Source organism: Oncorhynchus gorbuscha, linkage group LG10 (assembly GCF_021184085.1).
Source record: "Oncorhynchus gorbuscha isolate QuinsamMale2020 ecotype Even-year linkage group LG10, OgorEven_v1.0, whole genome shotgun sequence".
NCBI lineage: Eukaryota > Metazoa > Chordata > Actinopteri > Salmoniformes > Salmonidae > Oncorhynchus > Oncorhynchus gorbuscha.
This window is the reverse complement of record NC_060182.1, coordinates 66,152,084-66,177,249: the sequence shown is the minus strand read 5'-3', so window position 1 is coordinate 66,177,249 and position 25,166 is coordinate 66,152,084. Positions and strand designations below refer to the sequence as shown.

The 25,166-nt window shown below is 41.9% G+C and overlaps 1 protein-coding gene across 1 annotated transcript; it reads left to right on the top strand.

The window, feature by feature from the left end:
* Positions 1–6,277: 6,277 nt before the first annotated feature.
* Positions 6,278–25,108, top strand: LOC124046369 (proto-oncogene tyrosine-protein kinase LCK-like). Its single transcript, XM_046366678.1, has 12 exons — positions 6,278–6,531; positions 8,521–8,630; positions 11,925–11,985; positions 12,096–12,186; positions 12,356–12,457; positions 12,652–12,905; positions 13,143–13,295; positions 14,884–15,063; positions 21,753–21,829; positions 23,693–23,846; positions 24,026–24,157; positions 24,376–25,108. Exons 2-12 carry the CDS (start codon positions 8,526–8,528, stop codon positions 24,576–24,578), a joined length of 1,512 nt encoding a protein of 503 aa, XP_046222634.1. The 5' UTR covers positions 6,278–6,531; positions 8,521–8,525; the 3' UTR covers positions 24,579–25,108.
* Positions 25,109–25,166: the final 58 nt, after the last annotated feature.

Here is a 25,166-nt window from a genome sequence, read left to right as displayed (position 1 = left end):
GCCCCAAAGCATGAAGTTTCCACCCCCATGCTTCACAGTAGGTATGGTGTTCTTTGGATGCAACTCAGCATTCTTTGTCCTCCAAACACGACAAGTTGAGTTTTTACCAAAAAGTTTTATTTTGGTTTCATCTGACCATATGACATTCTCCCAATCTTCTTCTGGATCATCCAAATGCTCTCTAGCAAACTTCAGACGGGCCTGGACATGTACTGGCTTAAGCAGAGGGACACGTCTGGCACTGCAGGATTTGAGTCCCTGGCGGCGTAGTGTGTTACTGATGGTAGGCTTTGTTACTTTGGTCCCAGCTCTCTGCAGGTCATTCACTAGGTCCCCCCGTGTGGTCCTGGGATTTTTGCTCACCGTTCTTGTGATAATTTTGACCCCACGGGGTGAGATCTTGCGTGGAGCCCCAGATCGAGGGAGATTATCAGTGTTCTTGTATTGTCTTCCATTTCCTAATAATTGCTCCCACAGTTGATTTCTTCAAACCAAGCTGCTTACCTATTGCAGATAGTCCAGTCTTCCCAGCCTGGTGCGGGTCTACAATTTTGTTTCTGGTGTCCTTTGACAGCTCTTTGGTCTTGGCCATAGTGGAGTTTGGTGTGTGACTGTTTGAGGTTGTGGACAGGTGTCTTCTATACTGATAACAAGTTCAAACAGGTGCCATTAATACAGGTAAAGAGTGGAGGACAGAGGAGCCTCTTAAAGAAGAAGTTACAGGTCTGTGAGAGCCAGAAATCTTGCTTGTTTGTAGGTGACCAAATACTTATTTTCCACCATCATTTGCAAATAAATTCATTAAAAATCCTACAATGTGATTTTCTGGATTTTCTTTTTCTCATTTTGTCTGTCGTAGTTGAAGTGTACCTATGATGAAAATTACAGGCCTCTCTCATCTTTTTAAGTGGGAGAACTTGCACAATTGGTGGCTGACTAAATACTTTGTCATGTTTTGTCTTATATTGTCTTGTCATTATGCTTTCCCTTCTGTTCGTTTCCCCCTGCTGGTCTTATTAGGTTCGTTCCCTTTTTCTATCCCTCTCTCTCCCCCTCCCTCTCTCTCCTCTCTCTATCGTTCCGTTCCTGCTCCCAGCTGTTCCTCATTCTCCTACTCACTCATTTAGTCTTTTCACACCTGTTCCCTATCTTGTCCTCTGATTAGAGTCCCTATTTCTCCCCTTGTTATCCGTTTCTGTCCTGTCGGATCCTTGTTTGATGTTCGCTGTGCTGTGTCATTGTCTCGCCCTGTTGTGTCTTGTCACCTTCAGATGCTGCGTACGAGCAGGTGCCTTAGTCTGCTACGGTCGGTGCCTTCCCGAGGCAACCTGCAGTCAATGGTCGAGTCTCCAGTCTGACCTCGTTACTACGAGTGGATTTAAGTTTTTTTATGTTTTGTTTTCTTCTTGAGTTGTCCAGGAGTATTACTTCTGCCATTGACTGGAATAAAGACTGTTTTCGCTAAGTCGCTTTTGGGTCCTCATTCACCGGCATAACAGAAGGATCCGACCAAGAATGGACCCAGCGACTATGGATTCTCTCTACTCTACTCTCGAGTTCCAGGGAGCGATGCTCGGCAGACACGAGCAGGAATTGTCTGCTGCTCGGCATGCCGTTGAGACCCTGGCCGCTCAGGTCTCCGACCTCTCAGGACAGTATCAGAGTCTTCGTCTCGTGCCACCAGCTACTTCCGGGTCTTCCGAGTCTCCGGAACCTAGGGTTAATAACCCACCATGTTATTCTGGGCAGCCCACTGAGTGCCGCTCCTTTCTCACCCAGTGTGATATAGTGTTCTCTCTCCAACCCAACACATACTCAAGAGAGAGAGCTCGGATTGCCTACGTCATATCACTCCTTACTGGTCGGGCTCGGCAGTGGGGCACAGCTATCTGGGAGGCAAGTGCTGAGTGTACTAACGATTATCTGAACTTTAAAGAGGAGATGATAAGGGTTTTTGATCGTTCTGTTTTTGGGAAAGAAGCTTCCTGGTCCCTGTCTTCCCTATGTCAAGGTAATCGATCCATAACGGATTACTCTATAGAATTTCGCACTCTTGCTGCCTCCAGTAACTGGAACGAGCAGGCGTTGCTCGCTCGTTTTCTGGAGGGACTCCACGCTAAGGTTAAGGATGAGATTCTCTCTCGGGAGGTTCCATCCAGCGTGGATTCTCTGATTGAACTCGCTATTCGCATTGAACGACGGGTAGATCTTCGTCACCGAGCTCATAGAAGAGAGCTCGCGTTAACTGTGTCCCCCCTCTCTCCGACACTACCATCTTTCCCCACTGACTCAGGTGTTGAGCCCATGCAGCTGGGGGGTATTCACATTTCGACTAAGGAGAGGGAACGGAGAATCACCAACCGCCTCTGTCTCTATTGCGGTTCCGCTGGTCATTTTGTCATTTCATGTCCAGTTAAAGGCCAGAGCTCATCAGTAAGCGGAGGGCGACTGATAAGCGCTACTAGACGGTCCTCTCCGTCAAGTACCTGTACTACCTTACAGGTCCATCTACGCTGGACCGGATCGGCAGCTTCCTGCAGTGCATTAATAGACTCTGGGGCGGAGGGCTGTTTTATGGATGAAGCCTGGGCTCGGGAACATGACATTCCTCTCAGACAGTTAGGGGAGCCCACGGTCATGTTCGCCTTGGATGGTAGTCCTCTCCCCAGTATATTATGTGAAACACTACCTTTAACCCTCACTGTATCTGGTAACCATAGTGAGACCATTTCTTTTTTGATTTTTTGTTCACCTTTTACACCTGTTGTTTTGGGTCATCCCTGGCTAGTGTGTCATAATCCTTCTTTTGATTGGTCTAGTAATTCTATCCTTTCCTGGAACGTTTCTTGTCATGTGAAGTGTTTAATGTCTGCTATTCCTCCTGTTTCTTCTGCTCCCTCTTCACAGGAGGAACCTGGTGATTTGACAGGAGTGCCGGAGGAATATCATGGTCTGCGCACGGTCTTCAGTCGGTCCAGAACCAACTCCCTTCCTCCTATGATTGTTGTTCTGATCTCCTCAAGAAGCGTTTTGCATCCGCTCCTATCCTTGTTGCACCTGACGTCACTAAACAGTTTATTGTCGAGGTTGACGCGTCGGGGGTGGGCGTGGGAGCCATTCTGTCCCAGCGCTCCGATACTGACGATGGGGTCCACCCTTGCGCGTATTTTTCTCATCGCCTGTCACCGTCGGAACGTAACTATGATGTGGCTAACCGCGAACTGCTCGCCATCCGTTTAGCCCTAGGCAAATGGCGACAGTGGTTGGAGGGGGCGACCGTTCCTTTTGTCGTTTGGACTGACCAAAGGAACCTTGAGTACATCCGTTCTGCCAAACGACTGAATGCGCGTCATGCTCGTTGGGCGTTGTTTTTCGCTCGTTTTGAGTTCGTTATTTCTTATCGCCCGGGAACTAAGAACACCAAGCCTCATGCTTTATCCCGTCTCTTTAGTTCTTCTGTGGCTTCTACCGATCCCGAGGGGATCCTTCCTGTTGGGCGTGTTGTCGGGTTGCCTGTCTGGGGAATTGAGAGACAGGTTAAGCAAGCACTCACTCACACTCCGTCGCCGCGCGCTTGTCCTAGTAACCTTCTTTTCGTTCCTGTCTCTACTCGTCTGGCTGTTCTTCAGTGGGCGCACTCTGCCAAGTTAGCTGGCCACCCCGGCGTTCGGGGTACGCTTGCTTCTATTCGCCAGCGGTTTTGGTGGCCTACTCAGGAGCGTGACACGCGCCGTTTCGTGGCTGCTTGTTCGGACTGCGCGCAGAATAAGTCTGGTAACTTTTTTTCTGCTTCTGCTCCTGGTCTTGCTGGGTCTCAGTCTGTTCCCTGCCACCGCATCTCTCCTGGTCTTGTTCCTGCCCTTGCTGTGTCTCAGTCTGTCCCTAGTTGTTACTCTCCTGGCCTGTTTGGTCCTGTTTGCTCTAAAGCTTTCAGTTCTCTACCCGTGTCTCATTTTTTTTTTTTTAGAGTAGTACCCTAGTTTCCCTTTTTATCGTTTTCCGTTACGGTCCTGAGGAGAGGAGTTGGGTTCTTTCTCGGGACGTGCTGGACCGTTTGTGATCTATGATTTCCTCCGTTGCCGCCAGTGTTCCTCCTCGAGTGCGCCAGGAGGCGCTCGGTGAGTGGGGGGGTACTGTCATGTTTTGTCTTATATTGTCTTGTCATTATGCTTTCCCTTCTGTTCGTTTCCCCCTGCTGGTCTTATTAGGTTCGTTCCCTTTTTCTATCCCTCTCTCTCCCCTCCCTCTCTCTCCTCTCTCTATCGTTCCGTTCCTGCTCCCAGCTGTTCCTCATTCTCCTACTCACTCATTTAGTCTTTTCACACCTGTTCCCTATCTTGTCCTCTGATTAGAGTCCCTATTTCTCCCCTTGTTTTCCGTTTCTGTCCTGTCGGATCCTTGTTTGATGTTCGCTGTGCTGTGTCATTGTCTCGCCCTGTTGTGTCTTGTCACCTTCAGATGCTGCGTACGAGCAGGTGCCTTAGTCTGCTACGGTCGGTGCCTTCCCGAGGCAACCTGCAGTCAATGGTCGAGTCTCCAGTCTGACCTCGTTACTACGAGTGGATTTAATTTTTTTATGTTTTGTTTTCTTCTTGAGTTGTCCAGGAGTATTACTTCTGCCATTGACTGGAATAAAGACTGTTTTCGCTAAGTCGCTTTTGGGTCCTCATTCACCGGCATAACATACTTTTTTGCCCCACTGTATAAGTCTCCTACTCCCTTATAATTAACCGTGATTTAATTTGTGATATGTTTTTGTGAGAGATGGTGATACTTTGGTTTGTTTCCCACTGCTTCAGTTGAAGGGTATTGTGCTACTCTGTTGCGGTAAAATTATGTGCGGTTATTATGAGGAAGAAGACAGCATCTGTTGGCTTCAATATGGCTTTACATACAAACACTTCCATTAAAAATATTACCTGTTTTTTGATCACTTTCTCATGATAAAAACAGCAATGGTGAGATGAATGCTAATGTGTCCCTGCGTCAGCCATATAGGCAACAGGAAAATCGGCATGTCAAATCATTTTCTTTTTTGTTTCAAAGCATTTTGAAATTTTGATCCCAATGTCACACATCTTTATAGAAAGCCCTATGAGCACAAATCTGCTTCTCTCTTTGATAAACCGGCACACAGAGAAGACGCCAGCCACATAGGTCACCTTAGAACTTGAAAGTAAAACTACAAAACAATGTTTCCTTAATTTGAGTGGTTTAATGTGTGTATTAATCTCTCCTGTAGCAGTCACACTTGCAACTACTTCAGTGCACTTCCTGTACATGCTTGGGCTGACTTCCTGTCAGTACATGCTATAGAGTCTAGAGCTGCAGCCTGCCACCTCAACAAAGATCTATGTGGTCCGCAACACTCCCTACAACAGAGGGGGATGTGACTGGAGCTTCATATTCATCACATGCTTCTACACCTTTGTCACTTGACAGTGGAACAGGGCCGTGCTGTGGTCACAGTCATGCACATCACAGAGATGGTGTGTAAATAATCATTTATGGGAGTTCATCTGAGGGTTTGTGTAGGTGTGTGGATGTTTGTAAGCATACCAACCAAGAAATGAATGGTGAAAATCAAAGCCGTTTTCAGATTGTTTTGTGACCAAGTAAACTAATCAAAACTGACTGTCTGTGGATCAGTGATAAACCACACCATTGACCAAAATAACTTGAAATAACATCTGTCATCCCAGACCAGAGCACAGAAAATATGATGTGACTAGAAAATAAACAAAATGACCTTCATTGTTGATTTCCTAAGACTAAACAAACCAAACAATTGATGGGTTTAATAACTCTCCATTTAAAAATGAACATGATAGCACTTTTCTGCATAGTCAATTGGGGGGGGGGCGATGACTCATTTGGCAATTACAACTTAATGTCGATGACACAGGTTTCCCCGTAATCAGTCTCATTGCGATACACAGACACAAAGATCTGAATCAAAATGGAGTCTTATCAGCTGCCTGAGACTCTACTTCACCAATCCTACCCAATTGTGACTGATGGAACATTCACACGTATTCACAAACTAGGAGAGAGGTACTGTCCTGACCCATTTACAGAGGAGGCCAACGTTCCCTGTGAAACACACAGCTGCATGGGTAGCACCTGTCAGAGCCACTGCAGAACAACCCTCAACCTTTCAACGACAGGAAGCCCTTTGGGTGGCTTTCTCTCCACTGAGGTGTGTGTACGTGCGTGCATGTGTATGTGTGTGTGTGTGTGTGTGTGCGTGTGTGTGCATGTGTGTGGTGTGTGTGTTTTGAAGGTACTGCATGAGTAAGTGATGAGATCTTCACATACAAAACTCCCGGCCTGAAAACCTCACTCAACATCCTATTGTTTCTTATTTTCTCTCCAAAAGTAACGTTATATTTCTAGTTGCTGTTTTTGATAAGATTTATATTTGATGAAGACTAGGTCTCTTAGTCATGGATAAAGCTGCTCTGGCTGCTGACCAGTGACATTGCTGACACCCTGTTGAAGAGCATTATATTAGGCTTAAAGTTTAATGAGGTAGGTCTTAAACTTTCTATATAATGCATCTATATTGACTTGGTCTGCCTTTGAGATCGTAATTTGAATCAGGATGTACAACAATGTATACAATTGTGTTTTACAGTAAATGGGCAGTCAACAAATGTTTAGGCTATAGTCAATATTGAGAAGAAGTTTAATGTACTGAAAAAATTACATTTAGCTTAAAAGGCAATACAAAATACAAGGGGGTAACAGGTAATTTAGGTAAAGATTGCTGAAAATTAACATCTGGTTTGGTAATTGCAATTCTTGTGGTTATTATGGTTTTATTACAGTTTGATGGACAATTGTTTAAGGTTTTTGTTTGTCAGGAAGGGATCTGGTGACCACGAAGGTCCTTGTGATTTAGTATCCATCTGTATAGCACGTAATTTAGTATGCATAATATGCATTTGGAAAATGTGATGATTTCATGAAAGCAGAAACGCTCTTATTTTCAGAGCAGTTTGACAGATGGAAGGATATCATGTTGATGTAATGCATTAATACAGGTTCGTCATACCACAAAAAGATAGCCTAAAGAGCAGTGTTTAGTGTCTACCTCTGTGTAACCCTTCTCCAGCCTTCATTATAATGACTTTCAGGGTGGATCACACCACACATAGCATTTCATGTGAAAGAAACATAAATGCCTCAACAAATGCAGCACAATGTAATGATAATAAAGCCAAACAACCAAAGCCACACACTGTGCCTTGAGAGGAGGGTAGCCCCTCAGCAGCTGAATATGATTAAGAGATTAAATCAAGAGGGCATTCACTCAATGGAAAATATTGACTTTGTTTAGATGACTTTCTCTGAGAGCCTGTCAGACAAAGGCAGGAGAGATGTCACCCAAAAGTGACCCTTCTCGTCCCCCTCCATTCCGTTCCAGTGTAGGGGTGGACTGTTGCTAACGGGGTCAGGCTTTTCCGGGCCCGTCAGATTTTCTCACGGATTTGTGCCCTCGAGACATGCGGCGACTCCAACTAGCCCACTGACCCTGTTACGTGAGCCAACCAATGGGATTGGAGCATGGAGCGGGCCTGAGAACACAGGGTCATACTGTACTGCTGAGGGGTAGAGCGCTCCATCTGCACTGAGAGCATGGTTTAACACTGGATTAGTTTGATTTGAAATATAATCACATTTTCTCAAAACAAATCTGGACTATGATTCATTCCCAAATGAAGACAAATAATTATAACACGAAATGTAGATCATCTTGTGAAAAGTCTAGCAATTTGGTTTCGCAACAAAAAAGATCACATTGAATTATATCAAAAGCATTTCTCTTCATTGTATCTGTCACCAATGTAAGTCTGTCATATCCCAGCAAGCTGCACAGTCTATGAATTAGTTCTTAGTCCCATGCAGATCCTCATCACACTACTATGAGACGAGGCGTACATGGCAATGTGTTGGAGTATTTTCATTTGCGGTGGGGGATTTTTGACATCCTGCTAAACTCCGCTGGTTGTTGTGTATTGATGTGAAGCTACACAGAAACAATAATGTAGGTTAACATCCTGACACAATTTCATATTTTTGTCTGGCCAAGATTATTACTTTATTTTCTCACTTCAAAGATTTAGTCATATCAGGACATCCTGAGTTGTTTTTCCAGGGCTGGGGATTTAAGGGGTATTAGATGTTTACAGGATGTTAACATAAAATACATGTTCTGGGCAAAAAGTTATGCTTATTAATGTTAATTTATTTGTTTATGTACAATCTTCATTTGATTGATTTTAGTTTACATTTCCAAGTGATTTGAGGTTGAACAGCTTTTCAATTTTTAAGAAGGTAATATAATAAGCTACAGCTCTCTAGTTCACCAACTCTCTTGGAAGCCAAGTCTAAGTATGGGGCAATAAGCAACTATTTTGTTTCAATCAAGCACATAATAAAAAAAATCATACTTTATCAATCAATCTCTTCTATTATGTAGTGATGTAAACTGACAAACTCTTGACTATGTTTCAGGTAAAATGGGATGCAACTGTAGTTCAGATTATGATGATGACTGGGTAGAGAACCTAGACGAAGTGTGTGACAACTGCAACTGCCCGATTCCCACCCAGTCGGCTAAACCGGTGAGTGTGTGTGTGTTTGTGTGTGTAGACAGCGGCATAGTGTCTCGACGTGGCTGGGGAAGTACTGTGGAATGTGAGGAAGAGGGTGTGATATTTTTACGTGGTCTCACAAAAAAGAAAACAACACACAAACATCTCCGATATGCATTTAATTGACATATCAATTAATATAAGTTATGCAACCACGGTCTACCTAAAAGTGCAAGTCAATGCTTGGGAATTGTTGCCTGATGACTCGCACTGAATTATTTCAATGCTCTATCGTTCGTTACATACTTCAATCTGAATCTGACATCATTGAAAGTCGTTTGTGGTAACATCTTTGCAATGAAAACAAAGTCATCAGCAATTAGATTGTCTCTAACCAATCAGAGTATCAAAGCCAATTGCTTACTTCGAAAACACTGCTGGCTCTGGCCCAACCGATTGTATATTGGGACCAATCAGACAGTCCGAATGTGTTCACATTCTAGAGGGTTCAGGAAATGAGTCAAATCCAGACTCATTGCGGAAAAGAAACCGATGTTTGTGGGCGTGGCGTTTGGCCGGAACAATGAGGGAGCTCTATTAATGCGGGTTAGCATTGATTGCATATGTTTTGAACTTAGTGATGGGGGAGGGGGGGGGGTAGCAGGATCATATTGTAATATTGTTTTTGGACGATATTATATCGATAGTTGACTCTGAGTATACATTTTGTAGGTAGTGTTAGCTAACGCTAGTTGGCTGTACCTGCTCCAAAAAAGTCATTTTCATCCAATAGCTTGTTCTCCATCTGCTTTTTAAATAGTGAGCCAACATGTTCTCAGCACTTTTATTTCCCTGACTGATCAAAACTCGTTTTTACATTTGAGTCATTTTGCAGACTTATCCAGGGCGACATAAAATAACAATTAGGGTTAAGTGTCTTGCTCAAGGACATAGACAGATTTTTCACCTAGTCATCTCAGGGATTTGAACCAGCGACCTTTTGTTTACTGGCCCAACACCCTTAACTGCTAGGCTACCTGCCGCATGCTGTCTCTTGTCTCTCTGCATCAGACATATACAGTGCCTTGTGAAAGTATTTACACCCCTTGACTTTTTACCTAAACAATTGCGTTACAAAGTAGGATTAAAATGAATTTTTACCAATGATTTACACAAAATACTCTGTAATGTCAAAGTGAAAGAAAAATAGACAGTATATATAAAAAATAAAACACTTATATAATGTAATATTACATAAGTATTCAACCCCTTGAATCAATACGTTAGAATAACCTTTGGCAGTGATTACTGCTGTGAGTCTTTCTGGGTAAGTCCCTAAGAGCTTTGCACACCTGGAATGAACAATACTTGCACATTATTATTTTCTTCAAGCTCTGTCAAGTTGCTAGACAGCCATTTTCAAGTCTTGCCATAGATTTTCAAGACGATTTAAGTCAAAACTGTAACTAGGCCACTCAGGAATATTCAGTGTCCTCTTGATAAGCAACAGTGCATATTTGGCCTCGTGTTTTAGGTTATTGTCCTGCTAAAGGGTGTATTTGTCTCCCAGTGTCTGAGACAGGTTTTCCTCTAGGATTTCACTATGCTTAGCTCTATTCCGTTACTTTTCATCCTAAAAAAAACTCCCTAGTCCTTGCCGATGGCAAACATCCCCATAACATGATGCAGCCACCACCATGCTTGAAAATATGAAGAGTGGTACTCAGTTATGTGGATTTGCCCCAAACATAACTTTGTATTACGGACATAAAGTATATTTCTTTGCCACATTTTTTGCAGTTTTACTTTAGTAACTTATTGCAAACAGGATTAATATTCTTTATTATTTTCACTCTATCATTTAGGTTAGTATTTGAGTTAGGAAGTACAACTGTATTTTTGCACTGACTGGGTGTATTGATACACCATCCAAAGTGTAATTGAATAACTTCCCCCAAGACAGTACCAATACAGCTGCCCTTCTTTGCAAGGCATTGGAAAACCTCCCTGGTATTTCTGGTTGAATCTGTGTTTGAAATGCACTGCAAGACTGACAGAAAATGCATGGGGTACAGATATAAGGTAGTCATTAAAAAATAATGTAAAACATTATTGCACACAGAGTAAGTCCATGCAACTTATTATGTGACTTGTTAAGCAAATGTTTACTCCTGAACTTATTTAGGTTTGCCATAACAAAGAGGTTGAATACTTATTGACTCAAGACATTTCAGCTTTTCCGTTTTAAATTCATTTGTACAAATTTCTAAAAACATAATTCCACTTTGACATTGTGAGATATCGTGTGTTGATCAGTGACACAAAATCTCAATTTAATCCATTTTAAATTCAGGCTGTATCACAACAAAATGTGGAAAAAGTCAAGGGGTGTGAATACTTTCTGAAGGCACTGTAGTGAGCAATATGTTTGGAAAATGAAAATCCAAAGTATCATGTTAATATCGTATTCTGAGGTCCCTGGCAATTCCCAGCCCTACTGGAACCAAACTGCCTCTATGGCGTGAGCTAGGTGCCCCGTTTTGTTTGTGCGCGATGTCGGCTTAAAAACAAATGTCATGTAGGTTAAGCATGTGGAGTAACAAGTAGGAGTCTGTGTTTTCACATACAGAAGTGATTGATTTTGTTTTTAAAAAAGGCTTTATCTGTCGACCCAATGAAAACTATTTTGAGAATTTGAACATTTATTTTATGGAAACGAGATGTTGTATGTTTCTGAACGATGCTGCCTTGTTGACAACATGACCGAGCGGTGCAGATTACTGTTAGATTTGAGAAGGGCACTCCTCCCTCACCTCTTTTGTATGTTCACATCCCAGGCCATAGCCCGCTGTACTTAATCAAACTCTCTCAATGATTCTGGGTAGCTAGCAATGGGAATTGGCAATTTACCTAATTTGGGGGAAGTTGGCTTTTGTGTGTGCAATTAATTGGGACTGTAACCATTCACTAAATGTTCTGTTTCACTTCCTCCCTCTGAATTACAGGAGATATACTAGTAGATTTGAAGTAGAGAATAGCACATGTGAATGCTATGTTGTTGTTGGCCAGTGTGTCAGCACAAAGTAAACATGAAGTAAAACCTAGGGTGTCTTCTCTTAATATCGTTCCTCACTTTAAGGAATGTATGGTTTTTACCTCAAGTCAAATTTCCTATCATGACAGTGTAAACCCACAGACTTTTCTATTTACTGTTTTCATGCAAGTAACATCTTGAACTTCTATAGTTTGTACTCTGAATGACAATCGTTGAATTCAGGAGTGGAAACCCAGGTTATTTTACTGACTCTGCTTTGGTCTCATCAGTACACAGATCAACTGATCCCCTACCCCTCTCATCTCACGCCTCCCTCTTCCCCTCTACCAGGTATGTTCTTATACATGAATATGTGGGTAATTATGTGCCTTCTGCTGGTGGATCAAATGTAATCATTATTGTTTATGTTTTCCTCACCCATGCTGGTTATGGTTGTACAGATAGCCTGGTGATTGCCATATACAGCTATGAACCAAACCACAATGATGACCTGGGCTTTGAGAAGGGAGACAAGCTGAAGATCCTCAATAAGTAAGAATAGGGATGGGATGGTTGTGTGATGCAATTTACTTTTTAGAGGATGTGATATATTTGTGTAGTTGTGCAAAAGTGTGTAGTTGTTTGATGGAGTATGACACATTGCCAGTGCTTGAAAAGTATGAGATAGTGAGTAAGTGTTGCTGTTATGTCTGCTGTCCAGGGATGACCCGGAGTGGTTCATGGCAGAGTCTCTCATCACAGGCCAGAAGGGCTTCATCCCATACAACTTTGTTGCCCCCCTGAACTCAATGGAGATGGAGACGTAAGTAAATACAGTTGAATTCAATTCAAACTCAAATAACTGCATTTAATTTCACTTTAACTCGTGCAGGAAGCACACACATACATTACCCAACATCGTGTCACTCAACCAAAACCATCTCCCCATACTCAACCACGTTCAAGGGAAAGGGATGTGGTTATGTTTGAAGCTCTATGCGTGTTTTTGTGCTTCAGATGGTTTTTCAAGAACCTCTCCAGAAACGATGCCATGAGGCTCCTGCTAGCTCCGGGGAATACACAGGGCTCCTTCATGGTCAGAGAGAGTGAGACAGCCCAAGGCTCCTTCTCCTTATCTGTCAGGGACTTGGATCCCGACACTGGAGACACAGTTAAGCACTACAGAATCCGGAACTTGGATACTGGTGGTTTCTACATCACCGCAAAGATATCCTTCAACTCCCTGAAAGAGCTGGTCCAGCATCACTCACGTACGTGCTATGACTCACATCCTGTCTGAACTCCTGGAGCTATGACTCCAGTCAGACCACAATACATCAGCCAAACAATACGGAAAGCCTTGGTACCAAATACCATTATCATACCATCCACATTATCATACCATCCATAGTGCACATACACCTTAGCACAGTCTTTCTCAAAAATGTGAACTGTATAACTTGATGTTATTCAACCTTTAACCCTGCCTGTGTTGTATGTGTCTGCAGGTGAGGCGGACGGTCTGTGCACCCGGCTGATGAAGCCATGCCAGTCCCGCATGCCCCAGAAACCCTGGTGGCAGGACGAATGGGAGATCCCCCGAGAGTCCCTCAAGATGGAGCGTAGGCTCGGGGCCGGGCAGTTTGGAGAAGTCTGGATGGGTGAGCACCTTCAGAAAGTATTCATACCCCTTGACTTATTCAACATTGAGTTGTGTTACAGCCTGAATTCCAAATTAATTAAATAGATTTGTTTTCTCACCCATCTACACACAATACCCACAAATGAAAACATTTTTCAGAAATGTTTGCTAATTTATTTGAAAATTAAATACAGCACTATATAATTTACATAAGTATTCACACACCTGAGTCAATACTTTGTAGAAACACTTTTAATGGTGATTACACCTGTGAGAATTTCGGGGTATATCTCTAAGAGCTTTCCACACCTGGATTGTACAATATTTTCCCTCTATTCTTTAAAAAATAATCTTCAAGCGCTGTCAACTTGATTGTAGATCATGGCTAGACAGCCATTTTCATGTCTTGCCGTAGATTTTCAAGCCAATTTAAATCCAAAAATGTAACTAGCCCATTCAGGAACATTCAATGTCGTCTTGGTAAGCAACTCCAGTGAAGATTTGGCATTGTGTTTTATTTAGGTTATTGTCTTGTTGACAATTTCAATACATGTGCAAAAATGTCTAAAAACATGTTTTCACTTTGTCGCTATGGGGTATTGTGTGTAGATGGGTGAGATAAAAAAATATATATTTAAAGTCAGGCTGTAATACAACAAAATGTGTGAATACATTCTAAAGGCAATGCACAACCACAGTGGTTGATATTTTCAGATTACCAATGCGTGTGTTGGTTTGCATAGATGCACCTGATATAAAGCAACCAGTTGCTCAATTGGTCCTGTCTCTCTCTATGTCTGCCAGAACAGCTTTAGTTTAGGCTTTAGTTCTGCATTGTGTGTAATTTCCTAAATACTGCCATCACTGCAGTGCTTGTTTGAGCTGGTAGGGCCCGTTTGGGATTGATGTCAGGTATTAGCTGCATTACGCAAGAGAGCCAGTGAGCCTGCTGGGCTGAAGTTCTAGCCACACCAGAGGCTCTCTCTATATTAGTTCATATTACAATATTTGCTATCACCTCCCACTGTGACCCTAAAATCAACCATTAAAAAATAAACTCCAGTGTTTTGATTGTGATAATATCTGCTGATGTAATCTGATCACTTCACACTAGTTTTCCAGTGGAGGGGGAGATTTCCCTATTGTCCAGCTCCATGTGTGTGAACACAAAGCGACATTCAAAACTATCCTGCTGTGGGACTTTTTTATTTTCCAAATCACTCCTTCATGCGGTCTTGGCAACATACAGTATTTGTTTCTCTCAGCGAATGAATACACCAACATCATAGGGGTGATTGTTGTTTGACAACAACAAAAAGTATCCATGCATGTCAGATTGGAAAAAACAAACCACCATTCCCTTTCTCAAAATTATTTCAGTTATAGATAAAAGTAGGGAAGAATGCTTTCAATAACAAATAAAGTTCATTCTCACCATTACAGCATATGCTATAACTTGGCAAATTGTGACCTATTGCAAACTTGAGTGTCCTCAAATCACTCCATTTTACACATTGTATGCTACACAACTGAGTAAAATCACTGTGATATTACTGCAGTAAACTGTATATTTACTGTATCACCAATGACCTTCCTCCATGATGCAGGTCTGTACAACAACCATAGGCGGGTTGCCATTAAGAACCTGAAGGTGGGCACCATGTCCATGGCTGCCTTCCTGGCCGAGGCCAACCTGATGAAGGAGCTGCAGCACCCGCGCCTGGTCCGCCTCTTCGCCGTGGTTACCCAGGAGCCCATCTACATCATCACAGAGTTCATGGAGAACGGTGGGTGTCACTGTCTAGGATTACATTGTTTTTAGGCTAATGGTCAATGCTCGTCTTTCAGGGTAAGACCAACTCCTTATACAAAAGGTCAATAACCCTGATCCTATTCTATTCAGTTGTTCTTCTCTTCTACTGTACTCTATTCCATGACAGCTGCTCGGCAAGCCTATGCCTATGTCTGTGCCTGTCAACATAGATGACTCTCAATCCCGGTGCTGAAAGAGTGAACAGCTAAAACAGAGTCATCAAGGGAGATTCTAGAGAAACACCTGGAGCAGACGAAAGAGTGTTTTCAGCCAGGATGTCGTCATCGGCTTTCGTGATCAAACATGTTAAACTGTTATTGGGTTTGCATGTTGATAAGAGTGAGAATAACAAAAGAGTGGCTTGGGTGTTTACCAGAATGCGTTTCATGAGTCAGAGCCGTTTCCCAGGCATACTGCAGTCCAGTGACAATGTTAAATGGTCCAAAAAATCATTTTTATTATAGATGCAAGATTAAAATGTAATGTTTTCTTATTCAATTATAAGATGAACACTCCTAGTTCTGGCTTAACGGTTATTTACTGAAATGCTCATTCTGCAGAAACGCAGTACAAATTTAACCTTGTTTTCCCATACATCTCCTACTTCAGATCTTCTTAGAGGCTATTTTCAGCCTATTTTGGTGACCCTGCTGCACTTTCCTCAACTTAAATAATCAAATCAGCAAACGTGAACTTGAACTCTCGTTTCCCGTACTAGCCGGTGCCTCTAATGTCAACACACCAAAGGGAAGTCCGTTCTGACTGGAAAAGAGAGACGTCAAATAGGGGAGTGGTGATTCACTGTCTCATTGTTCAGTGATGGGACCTGTGTCCACCCCCATGGGCACGTGGCTCCATTCCAGTGTCAGCACAGACAGACAGACCGCAACACAGCCCCCTCCTATTCCCCCAGTCAGACTAGGCTATTCAGCCACTGTCCAGTGACTACTCTCTTTCTCTCTTCACACAAGAACGAGAGAGGCTGTCTGTAAAAGGGTAGCAAAGAAAAGCCAGACCAATAAAATGGCACCATGGTTATAGGTGCACTGCCCTGTACACAGACTAGCTGACATTGAAAACACAAGTCTTTTTTTATTTTTATTTTACCTTTATTTAACCAGGCAAGTCAGTTAAGAACAAATTATTATTTTCAATGACGGTCTGGGAACAGTGGGTTAACTGCCTGTTCAGGGGCAGAATGACAGATTTGTTCCGTGTCAGCTCGGGGTTTGAAATTGCAACCTTGCGGTTACTAGTCCAACGCTCTAACCACTAGGCTACCCTGCCGCCCCAAATACCAGTGGCGTAGCTAGAAATTTGTTGGTGGGAGCTTGCAAAAATGTTGATGGGCAACTAACTTCCTGAAATTTTACACATTCTGCCTTGGGGCAGAGAGGAAAATGTGCAGTTTTATAGCTCATATAATTCTATTCTACACATTTTGCCATGAGGCTGAAAGACAATCTAAGCTAATTAAAGCTAACATATAGGTGTGTTTACTGACAAAGGCACTGGATTGTGAGCTGTCTTCTTTGCTAAATGAAGAAATAAAATAAGCAGTGGCATGGTGCATATTTTTTATTTGACCTTTATTTAACTAGCATATACAGTGCCTTGCGAAAGTATTCGGCCCCCTTGAACTTTGCGGCCTTTTGCCACATTTCAGGCTTCAAACATAAAGATATAAAACTGTATTTTTTTGTGAAGAATCAACAACAAGTGGGACACAATCATGAAGTGGAACGACATTTATTGGATATTTCAAACTTTTTTAACAAATCAAAAAATTGGGCGTGCAAAATTATTCAGCCCCTTTACTTTCAGTGCAGCAAACTCTCTCCAGAAGTTCAGTGAGGATCTCTGAATGATCCAATGTTGACCTAAATGACTAATGAAGATAAATACAATCCACCTGTGTGTAATCAAGTCTCCGTATAAATGCACCTGCACTGTGATAGTCTCAGAGGTCCGTTAAAAGCGCAGAGAGCATCATGAAGAACAAGGAACACACCAGGCAGGTCCGAGATACTGTTGTGAAGAAGTTTAAAGCCGGATTTGGATACAAAAAGATTTCCCAAGCTTTAAACATCCCAAGGAGCACTGTGCAAGCGATAATATTGAAATGGAAGGAGTATCAGACCACTGCAAATCTACCAAGACCTGGCCGTCCCTCTAAACTTTCAGCTCATACAAGGAGAAGACTGATCAGAGATGCAGCCAAGAGGCCCATGATCACTCTGGATGAACTGCAGAGATCTACAGCTGAGGTGGGAGACTCTGTCCATAGGACAACAATCAGTCGTATATTGCACAAATCTGGCCTTTATGGAAGAGTGGCAAGAAGAAAGCCATTTCTTAAAGATATCCATAAAAAGTGTCGTTTAAAGTTTGCCACAAGCCACCTGGGAGACACACCAAACATGTGGAAGAAGGTGCTCTGGTCAGATGAAACCAAAATTGAACTTTTTGGCAACAATGCAAAACGTTATGTTTGGCGTAAAAGCAACACAGCTCATCACCCTGGACACACCATCCCCACTGTCAAACATGGTGGCGGCAGTATCATGGTTTGGGCCTGCTTTTCTTCAGCAGGGACAGGGAAGATGGTTAAAATTGATGGGAAGATGGATGGAGCCAAATACAGGACCATTCTGGAAGAAAACCTGATGGAGTCTGCAAAAGACCTGAGAATGGGACGGAGATTTGTCTTCCAACAAGACAAGGTTCCAAAACATAAAGCAAAATCTACAATGGAATGGTTCAAAAATAAACATATCCAGGTGTTAGAATGGCCAAGTCAAAGTCCAGACCTGAATCCAGTCCTTCTGTAGCTCAGTTGGTAGAGCATGGTGCTTGTAACGCCAGGGTAGTGGGTTTGATCCCCAGGACCACCCATACGTAGAATGTATGCACACATGACTGTAAGTCGCTTTGGATAAAAGCGTCTGCTAAATGGCATATATTATTATTATTATTATTATCTGTGGAAAGAACTGAAAACTGCTGTTCACAAATGCTCTCCATCCAACCTCACTGAGCTCGAGCTGTTTTGCAAGGAGGAATGGGAAAAAAATTCAGTCTCTCGATGTGCAAAACAGATAGAGACATACCCCAAGCGACTTACAGCTGTAATCGCAGCAAAAGGTGGCACTACACTGTATTAACTTAAGGGGGCTGAATAATTTTGCACGCCCAATTTTTCAGTTTTCGATTTGTTAAAAAAGTTTGAAATATCCAATAAATGTCGTTCCACTTCATGATTGTGTCCCACTTGTTGATTCTTCACAAAAAAATACAGTTTTATATCTTTATGTTTGAAGCCTGAAATGGGGCAAAAGGTCGCAAAGTTCAAGGGGGCCGAATACTTTCGCAAGGCACTGTAGCTATAGAAGCACAGTGACATATCCTCAATGCGGTCACATTTGTGGCTTATTGGGGGTGTGGCTTTAAATTAGTTATTTTTGGCAACCCATTCCATGATAGTGAATGTCATTAGAGGTCATTGGTTCTGTTCAATAATTTATATAAAGACGAGATGACTGATATAGGGCACTGTGTCGAAGCCACCGTGCCTCCATCTTGGCATTCGCCCACTATTGTAAAATATATTTGGGAAGCTATAGAAATGCATTTATTAACGTCTACATTTGTTTGACAAATGTATTCTATTACAGACACCTTAATGCACTTCTTCGGAGTCGGTGTCCCGTCCACGGGACGGTTGAGTTAATGTAGGCTAATGCGATTAACACAAGAAAATCTCCCCGGACGTAGACATATCTGATATTGGCAGAAAGCTTAAATTCTTGTTAATCTAACTGCATTGTCAAATTTACAGTAGCTATTACAGTGAAAGAATACCATGCTATTGTTTGAGGAGAGTGCACAATTTTGATCATGAAAAGTTTTTAAAAGTTTTTTTATTAGGCACATTTGGGCAGTCTTGATACAATATTTTGAACAGAAATGCAATGGTTCACTGGATCAGTCTAAAACTTTTCACATACACTGCTGTCATCTAATGGTCAAAATCTAAATTGCACCTGGGCTGGAATAATACATTATGGACTTTCTCTTGCATTTCAAAGATGATGGTACAAAAAAATGACAAAAGAATGGTTCGTTTTTCTTTGTATTATCGTTTACCAGATCTATTGTGTTATATTCTCCTACATTCCTTTAACATTTCCACAAACTTCAAAGTGTTTCCTTCAAACGGTACCAAGAATATGCATAGCCTTGCTTCAGGGCCTTCAGTTAGATTTGGGTATTAAATTTTAGACAAAAACTACTAAAAACTAGAATTCCATTCATTCCTATGGAGGACTGCTTGTACTGGGGAGTGCCAATATGGCCGGTGGCTTCAAAGCCTCTCAATGGCCAAAACATAGCATCAGCAATCCACATTGTCTTCCATCAGATAGCGCGTCGATTCTGCACGCACTGTTCTGTCGCATATCTTGCAAAGGATAATGGGATAGATCAAAAGTATTACAGCTACAATAGGCTGCCATAACATTAGAAAATATTACCTAGGTGACATCGTCTGCTGTGAACATAATTTCTGCCTCAAAATGGTCTGAATTAATCTAAGCTAAAACAATAAATATGTCAATAATGTTTATGTTTTGTTGGTGAGGAAGTCTTAGTCGCCCCATTTTAAATCTAGCTGAGGATTATTTTGCTTCAATGAGCAGTATTTCTGAAGTTTGACTATGGGCATGAAAGCTATTATAAATTTGTCCAACATTAACGTTAGTTTGCTAGCTTGCTGAACCAGTCACTGAAATCATCTTTGACTGAAACGATGCTGCTAACCTACCAGCTACCTACTTCGTGCTCCACATACAATGTTTTTCTTCCAACAAAAGCTAGCTTGCAAGCTACTGTAGCTAGTAGTGCTAATGCTTACATTATTATGAGTTTTCATGAAGCAACTGTTCTTGCCACGTCATTGCAGTAGCCTCCCAAGTCAGCTGCTGTGTACAGCAGACCCAATGATAAGATCGTGGAGAAACATGCTGATCTATCTACAGACTGATTTCTGATAACATTCAGTTCCTCTTAATTGTGGGGCTACATTTCTACAACTTCAGGGCATTTTAAACAGGCTAAGCAAGTTTTGTATGTGCGGGAAGAAAGTAAGCTAGCTAGCTACAACAGTTAGCTACACAGCTGATCAAGTCACTGCACAGACGACCAACTTCCTTGCACAGAATTTGTGCAGGCAAAAGCCACCAGTTTAATTTTTATTTTATCACAATTGCAAACTATTAAATCACTGTCACAACATTTGTAATAATTTAACTAGCTAGTTATTATTCCTATTCGATGGAGAGTCATACGAGAGCACAGTGATTAGGAATTAGGAACTGTTTTAATTTTTAGAATGTTCAATATTCAAATGTGAAAATGAGTTCCATGTCCAACAATAAAGATTGGTTTAGGGACGAGCGTTGTAGATGAGTGACGCCATCTGACGTGAAACAATGCAGCAATCCAGGGTTTATATACATCATTGGTTCTGTTATATTTTTTTATCAAATCTAACTAAACCAGTGCACTGCTTGCTATGAATTATATCTGATGGTGTTTGGGCCTAGCTCCCCAGTGGGTGGGCCTGGTCCCACCCGTGCCTACGCCCCTGCTTAAAACAACAACTTATTTTGATACCAGTATGCTCTCTCCAAAAGCCTTCGTCATAATCTCTGACTACAGTTACTATGTCACCTGCATGTTTTTTAATGTGACCCCACGTTCCCATCAAAGGTTGTTGTTGCCTTTTTCAAGACCTGACATTAGGAGGGACAGTAACAAAGCACATTGAAAAGGCTCTGTCACTGGTGCAACAACAGCTTCAGTATGTAAGTGCTCTGAGCCAGTGAATGGAGAGCCTTTGTATTGTCCTCTATGAGAGGCCTGTAGAGCACCAACAGTGCCTTAACATGAACTGTTTCTTTGTTTGTGATTCACATGCACAGACACAATTGTTGCCTCTGTTGTCACTAGAAAGGAAGGCTTGATGTTCCCATCCTCTCAATTTGTCCCTCGTTTTTTTATCATTGAAGACAATACAACTGGAAAATAACAGGTGTGGCATGCTTAACATTCCTCGCAACCTTGGCTTATACCGTTCCTTTGGCGCACAGGCATCAAAGGAGTCCTTCTTTACTAAAGCACAGGAGCCTGTTGCCCTTCTTTCCTGGAAGAGTCCATCTTCTTTTCTTAACGCATTTCCTGCTGCTTGCCTTGGCTGGCTGAGGTATTGTTCGGTTTTAATCCAACACAATGTAGAGACGGAGGAGCCATGGCCTGTCGAATAGTGGCCATGCATCACGTTGACTGAAGGTGAACGCACTTCCTGAGAATGTTATTTTCCTCATTTAAACATCTATTCTGGGTCTAAGGCCAGCTATTTATGTCTGAGACATGTCTAAATGTCGTTTTAATGGCAGTGTCATTAATCTTTCTCACAAGACCTTTCACTGAACATAGAGTTTTCCGACTTAAAAGTATTTGTATCTTAAAATGATTCCACCTCCAACAATATTGCATTAACTGCTGGTGACTGGTAACATCTGTTTATAATGAAACAAAGGAGATCTGATGTAATGCCGCTCAAAACATATGTCATTTTATTAACCTGATCACATTTTGTTACAGGCGCTCTGGTAGATTTTCTCAAGTCGTCTGAGGGATCCAACATACCCATCAGCACCCTCATAGATATGGCCTCTCAGGCAAGTTCCCTGCTCTTTACATCAATCCCAATAGCTCTCTACACTTTTAACGAGTGTCTGTCTCCAAAATTCTCTCTCACTCTTTCCCCTCCATTCGCTCTTTCAGTTTCTATTCTCTGTATGGCCCTCGTCTACAGGAAACAGCTCTTGCTATTATGAGCCTAACTATAATCTCCCGGTAACAATGGAGACCACTGTTTGAGGTTTACTAACAACCATAAGTCTATACACCTTGTCACAAATCAACACCACTGAGGTGCTCACCCCTATCACAGTGCAATGCTATAGGTGTAACACAAATCAAAGTGACAGATATCCCGATACCTGAGAGACATAATGCATATTCCATAATAAAACAAACCTATGGCCTACTCTAAATCACACTCGCACCAAGCTTCATAAGATCAAGAAAGCAGTTGTATTGCTGTTTGAGCCTCTCGTTCTAGAAGAACAACTTACTTAGAAGTAGTTTACGGCCAAAGATGGGGCCAAATATCGGGCCAAAGATGGGAGAACATCTAACATCTAATTACACCAACATCTTATCTAATTGGGCTCCACTAACGTAATATTGTGGTTAAATTATATAACTCTCATTTAGTAATGAGACATTGAACCACATGGATGTGTAATGGGGTTACAGGGATTTCAACTAACAAAGCTGTCAAAGCCGCCTGTGGCAAAGGAACAGCCGACTCTATGGATGCACTGTTAACGTATTACGGCAAAAGTATGTTCCTGAGTAATGGCTAGAACACTGAATGACAGCACCATACATTGTGGTAAGCATGTAGATAGTAAGAACACTGAAACAACATTGACCCCTAGAGCTAATGAGTGAAAATTTGAGATTTGTTTTACTTCCAGAGTGATGCGTAATGATGATATGAAGTTCATATCACATGCGCACTTCTCGGTTTTCTGCCAAGGGATTCGGGGCCACATGACACATATCTGTGAGATTCTTACATCTGAAATATGCACTAATGTCTGCCTAAACACACACACACACACATACGCACATTGACACACACAAAAGCGATGTAGATAGCACAGCTGGGGCATTAGGGTGGGCCGGAAAGAGAGCTGGTTGTTAGGGGTTCATAACCTGCCGGTGAAAACTGGGTGGAGCATTGAGGTGAGAAACAGAGATCTGACCTGGGGAAGTGGGAACCTCCTTGTCACAGGAATCTACCGCTGCCCTGTCTGTCTCTTATACACACACGAACACACACAGTATGTATCCTTCATAAATTGTGCCTTCCTGTATTATACTTGTGCCAAAAATGTTTATTCTATTCTACTGAGCCAGTTACTTTATGTTCCTATTCTTATCTTTAATTATTTCTTATTGTTGTAACATTGTCGAGAAGGAAGTAAGCATTTCATTGGACAGTGTATACCATGTGTACCCTATACGACTAATACAGCTGTACACAGCCCATATGTAAATAGCCCATCCAATCTATCTACCTCATCCCCATATTGTTTTTATTTACTTATTTGCACACCAGTATTTCTACTTGCACATCATCATCTGCACATCTATCACTCCAGTGATCACTAAATTGTAATTGCTTCGCTACTATGGCCTATTTATTGCCTTACCTCCTCACGCCATTTCCACACACTGTATATAGACTTTATTTTTTTCTATTGTGTTATTGACTGTACGTTTGCTTATTCCATGTGTAACTCTGTGTTGTTGTTTGTGTCGCACTGCTTTGCTTTATCTTGTCCAGGTCGCAGTTGTAAATGAGAACTTGTTCTCCACTGGCCTACCTGGTTAAATAAAGGTGAAATTATATATATATATTTTTAAACAAGTATGATTAATTCTTTATGATGTACTGCCTCCTGCAGGTGGCTGAGGGAATGGCCTACATTGAAGAGAAGAACTACATCCATCGGGACCTGCGAGCAGCAAACATCCTGGTGTCTGATGAGCTCATCTGTAAGATCGCTGACTTTGGACTCGCAAGACTCATTGAGGACAACGAGTACACAGCCAGAGAGGGTAGCATGACTTTCCTTTAAACTAGAAAAAAATGGATGTGCTTGAATGTTCTAAGCACTTTCTGCAAAGCCATGCACTCTATATACTATAGCCCCAGCAAGTGTTCATGTAGAATCCATTGGGTGCTTTTGAAATGAACATGAACCCAAAATTAAACCCATTTCACTTTTCCTTATCAGGTGCTAAATTCCCCATAAAATGGACAGCACCTGAAGCTATAAACTATGGAACCTTTTCCATCAAGTCAGATGTGTGGTCGTTTGGGATCCTCTTGACAGAGATAGTGACGTATGGCCGTATTCCATATCCAGGTATTTCACAGATGCACCTCCACAATAATCCAATATTATACATGTCTATTTCATATGCAATGCATGTAGACTTCACATACACACATTCTCCACATAGCACCTATATAATCCACAAACAGCACATACTCTCTACAAAGGTGTTGCCCACAAAACCCCAACACATTGGCCACATTATTAACAAGGCTGCATCCACATCTCTTGTCTCTTCCCACTGTCAGGAATGAGTAACCCAGAGGTGATCCAAAACCTGGAGAAAGGCTACCGGATGCCCCGACCTGAGAACTGCCCTGAGGGTCTGTACAACATCATGGACTTGTGCTGGAAGGAGAGCCCAGAGAACCGGCCAACCTTTGAGTACCTGAAAAGCGTTCTGGAGGACTTCTTCACAGCCACAGAGCGGCAGTACCAGGAACAGCCATAAGACAGACAGACATGGGGAATGGAGAGGAGAGGTTCATTAAGGACATTAACTCCAACTGTTAAGACACAGAGAGATATGGTCCCAGCATATATGCTTTTGATACTGTCTATCTGAGAACCATACCTGATCTACTTTCAATACACACCTAAACATTTGTGGGATGTAATTAAAGCATTTATAGTGTGACATTTTTTTAAGCTCAAGGAAGATACCACTGTACTTTTATATACTTTGCATTTTTTTTAAATATACTTTGTCATTTCATGTTTTTGTTCGATTTGTACTGTTTCGATTTTTCTATTTGTATATTTTTTTCTATGCGTTTGAAGACTATAAATCCATGGATGATGATGCCCTTACAAAAACCACAAATGTAAGACCTACTCTGTTCATGTATCTATGGTGCCATTGATACATCTTCTTACCCAAAATGCATATGAGATGTCGATGATGATCATGCAATAAAAAGTGATATAAAACATAGAAAAGACTGTAAACAAATAAATGGCAAAAGTAAAAATGTTTCCCAACCTGGAATCCAAAACAGTGCTTATTGTGGCGGGATCTGTTTGCAACGCCCCTCGACAT

Excerpts from the sequence above, each read along its gene's own strand:
- LOC124046369 (XM_046366678.1), top strand. The coding sequence starts at position 8,526 with ATGGGATGCAACTGTAGTTCAGATTATGATGATGACTGGGTAGAGAAC. Across the intron at positions 11,986-12,095 it reads TCCCTCTTCCCCTCTACCAG|ATAGCCTGGTGATTGCCATA; the intron begins GTATGTTCTTAT and ends ATGGTTGTACAG. Across the intron at positions 12,906-13,142 it reads GCTGGTCCAGCATCACTCAC|GTGAGGCGGACGGTCTGTGC; the intron begins GTACGTGCTATG and ends ATGTGTCTGCAG.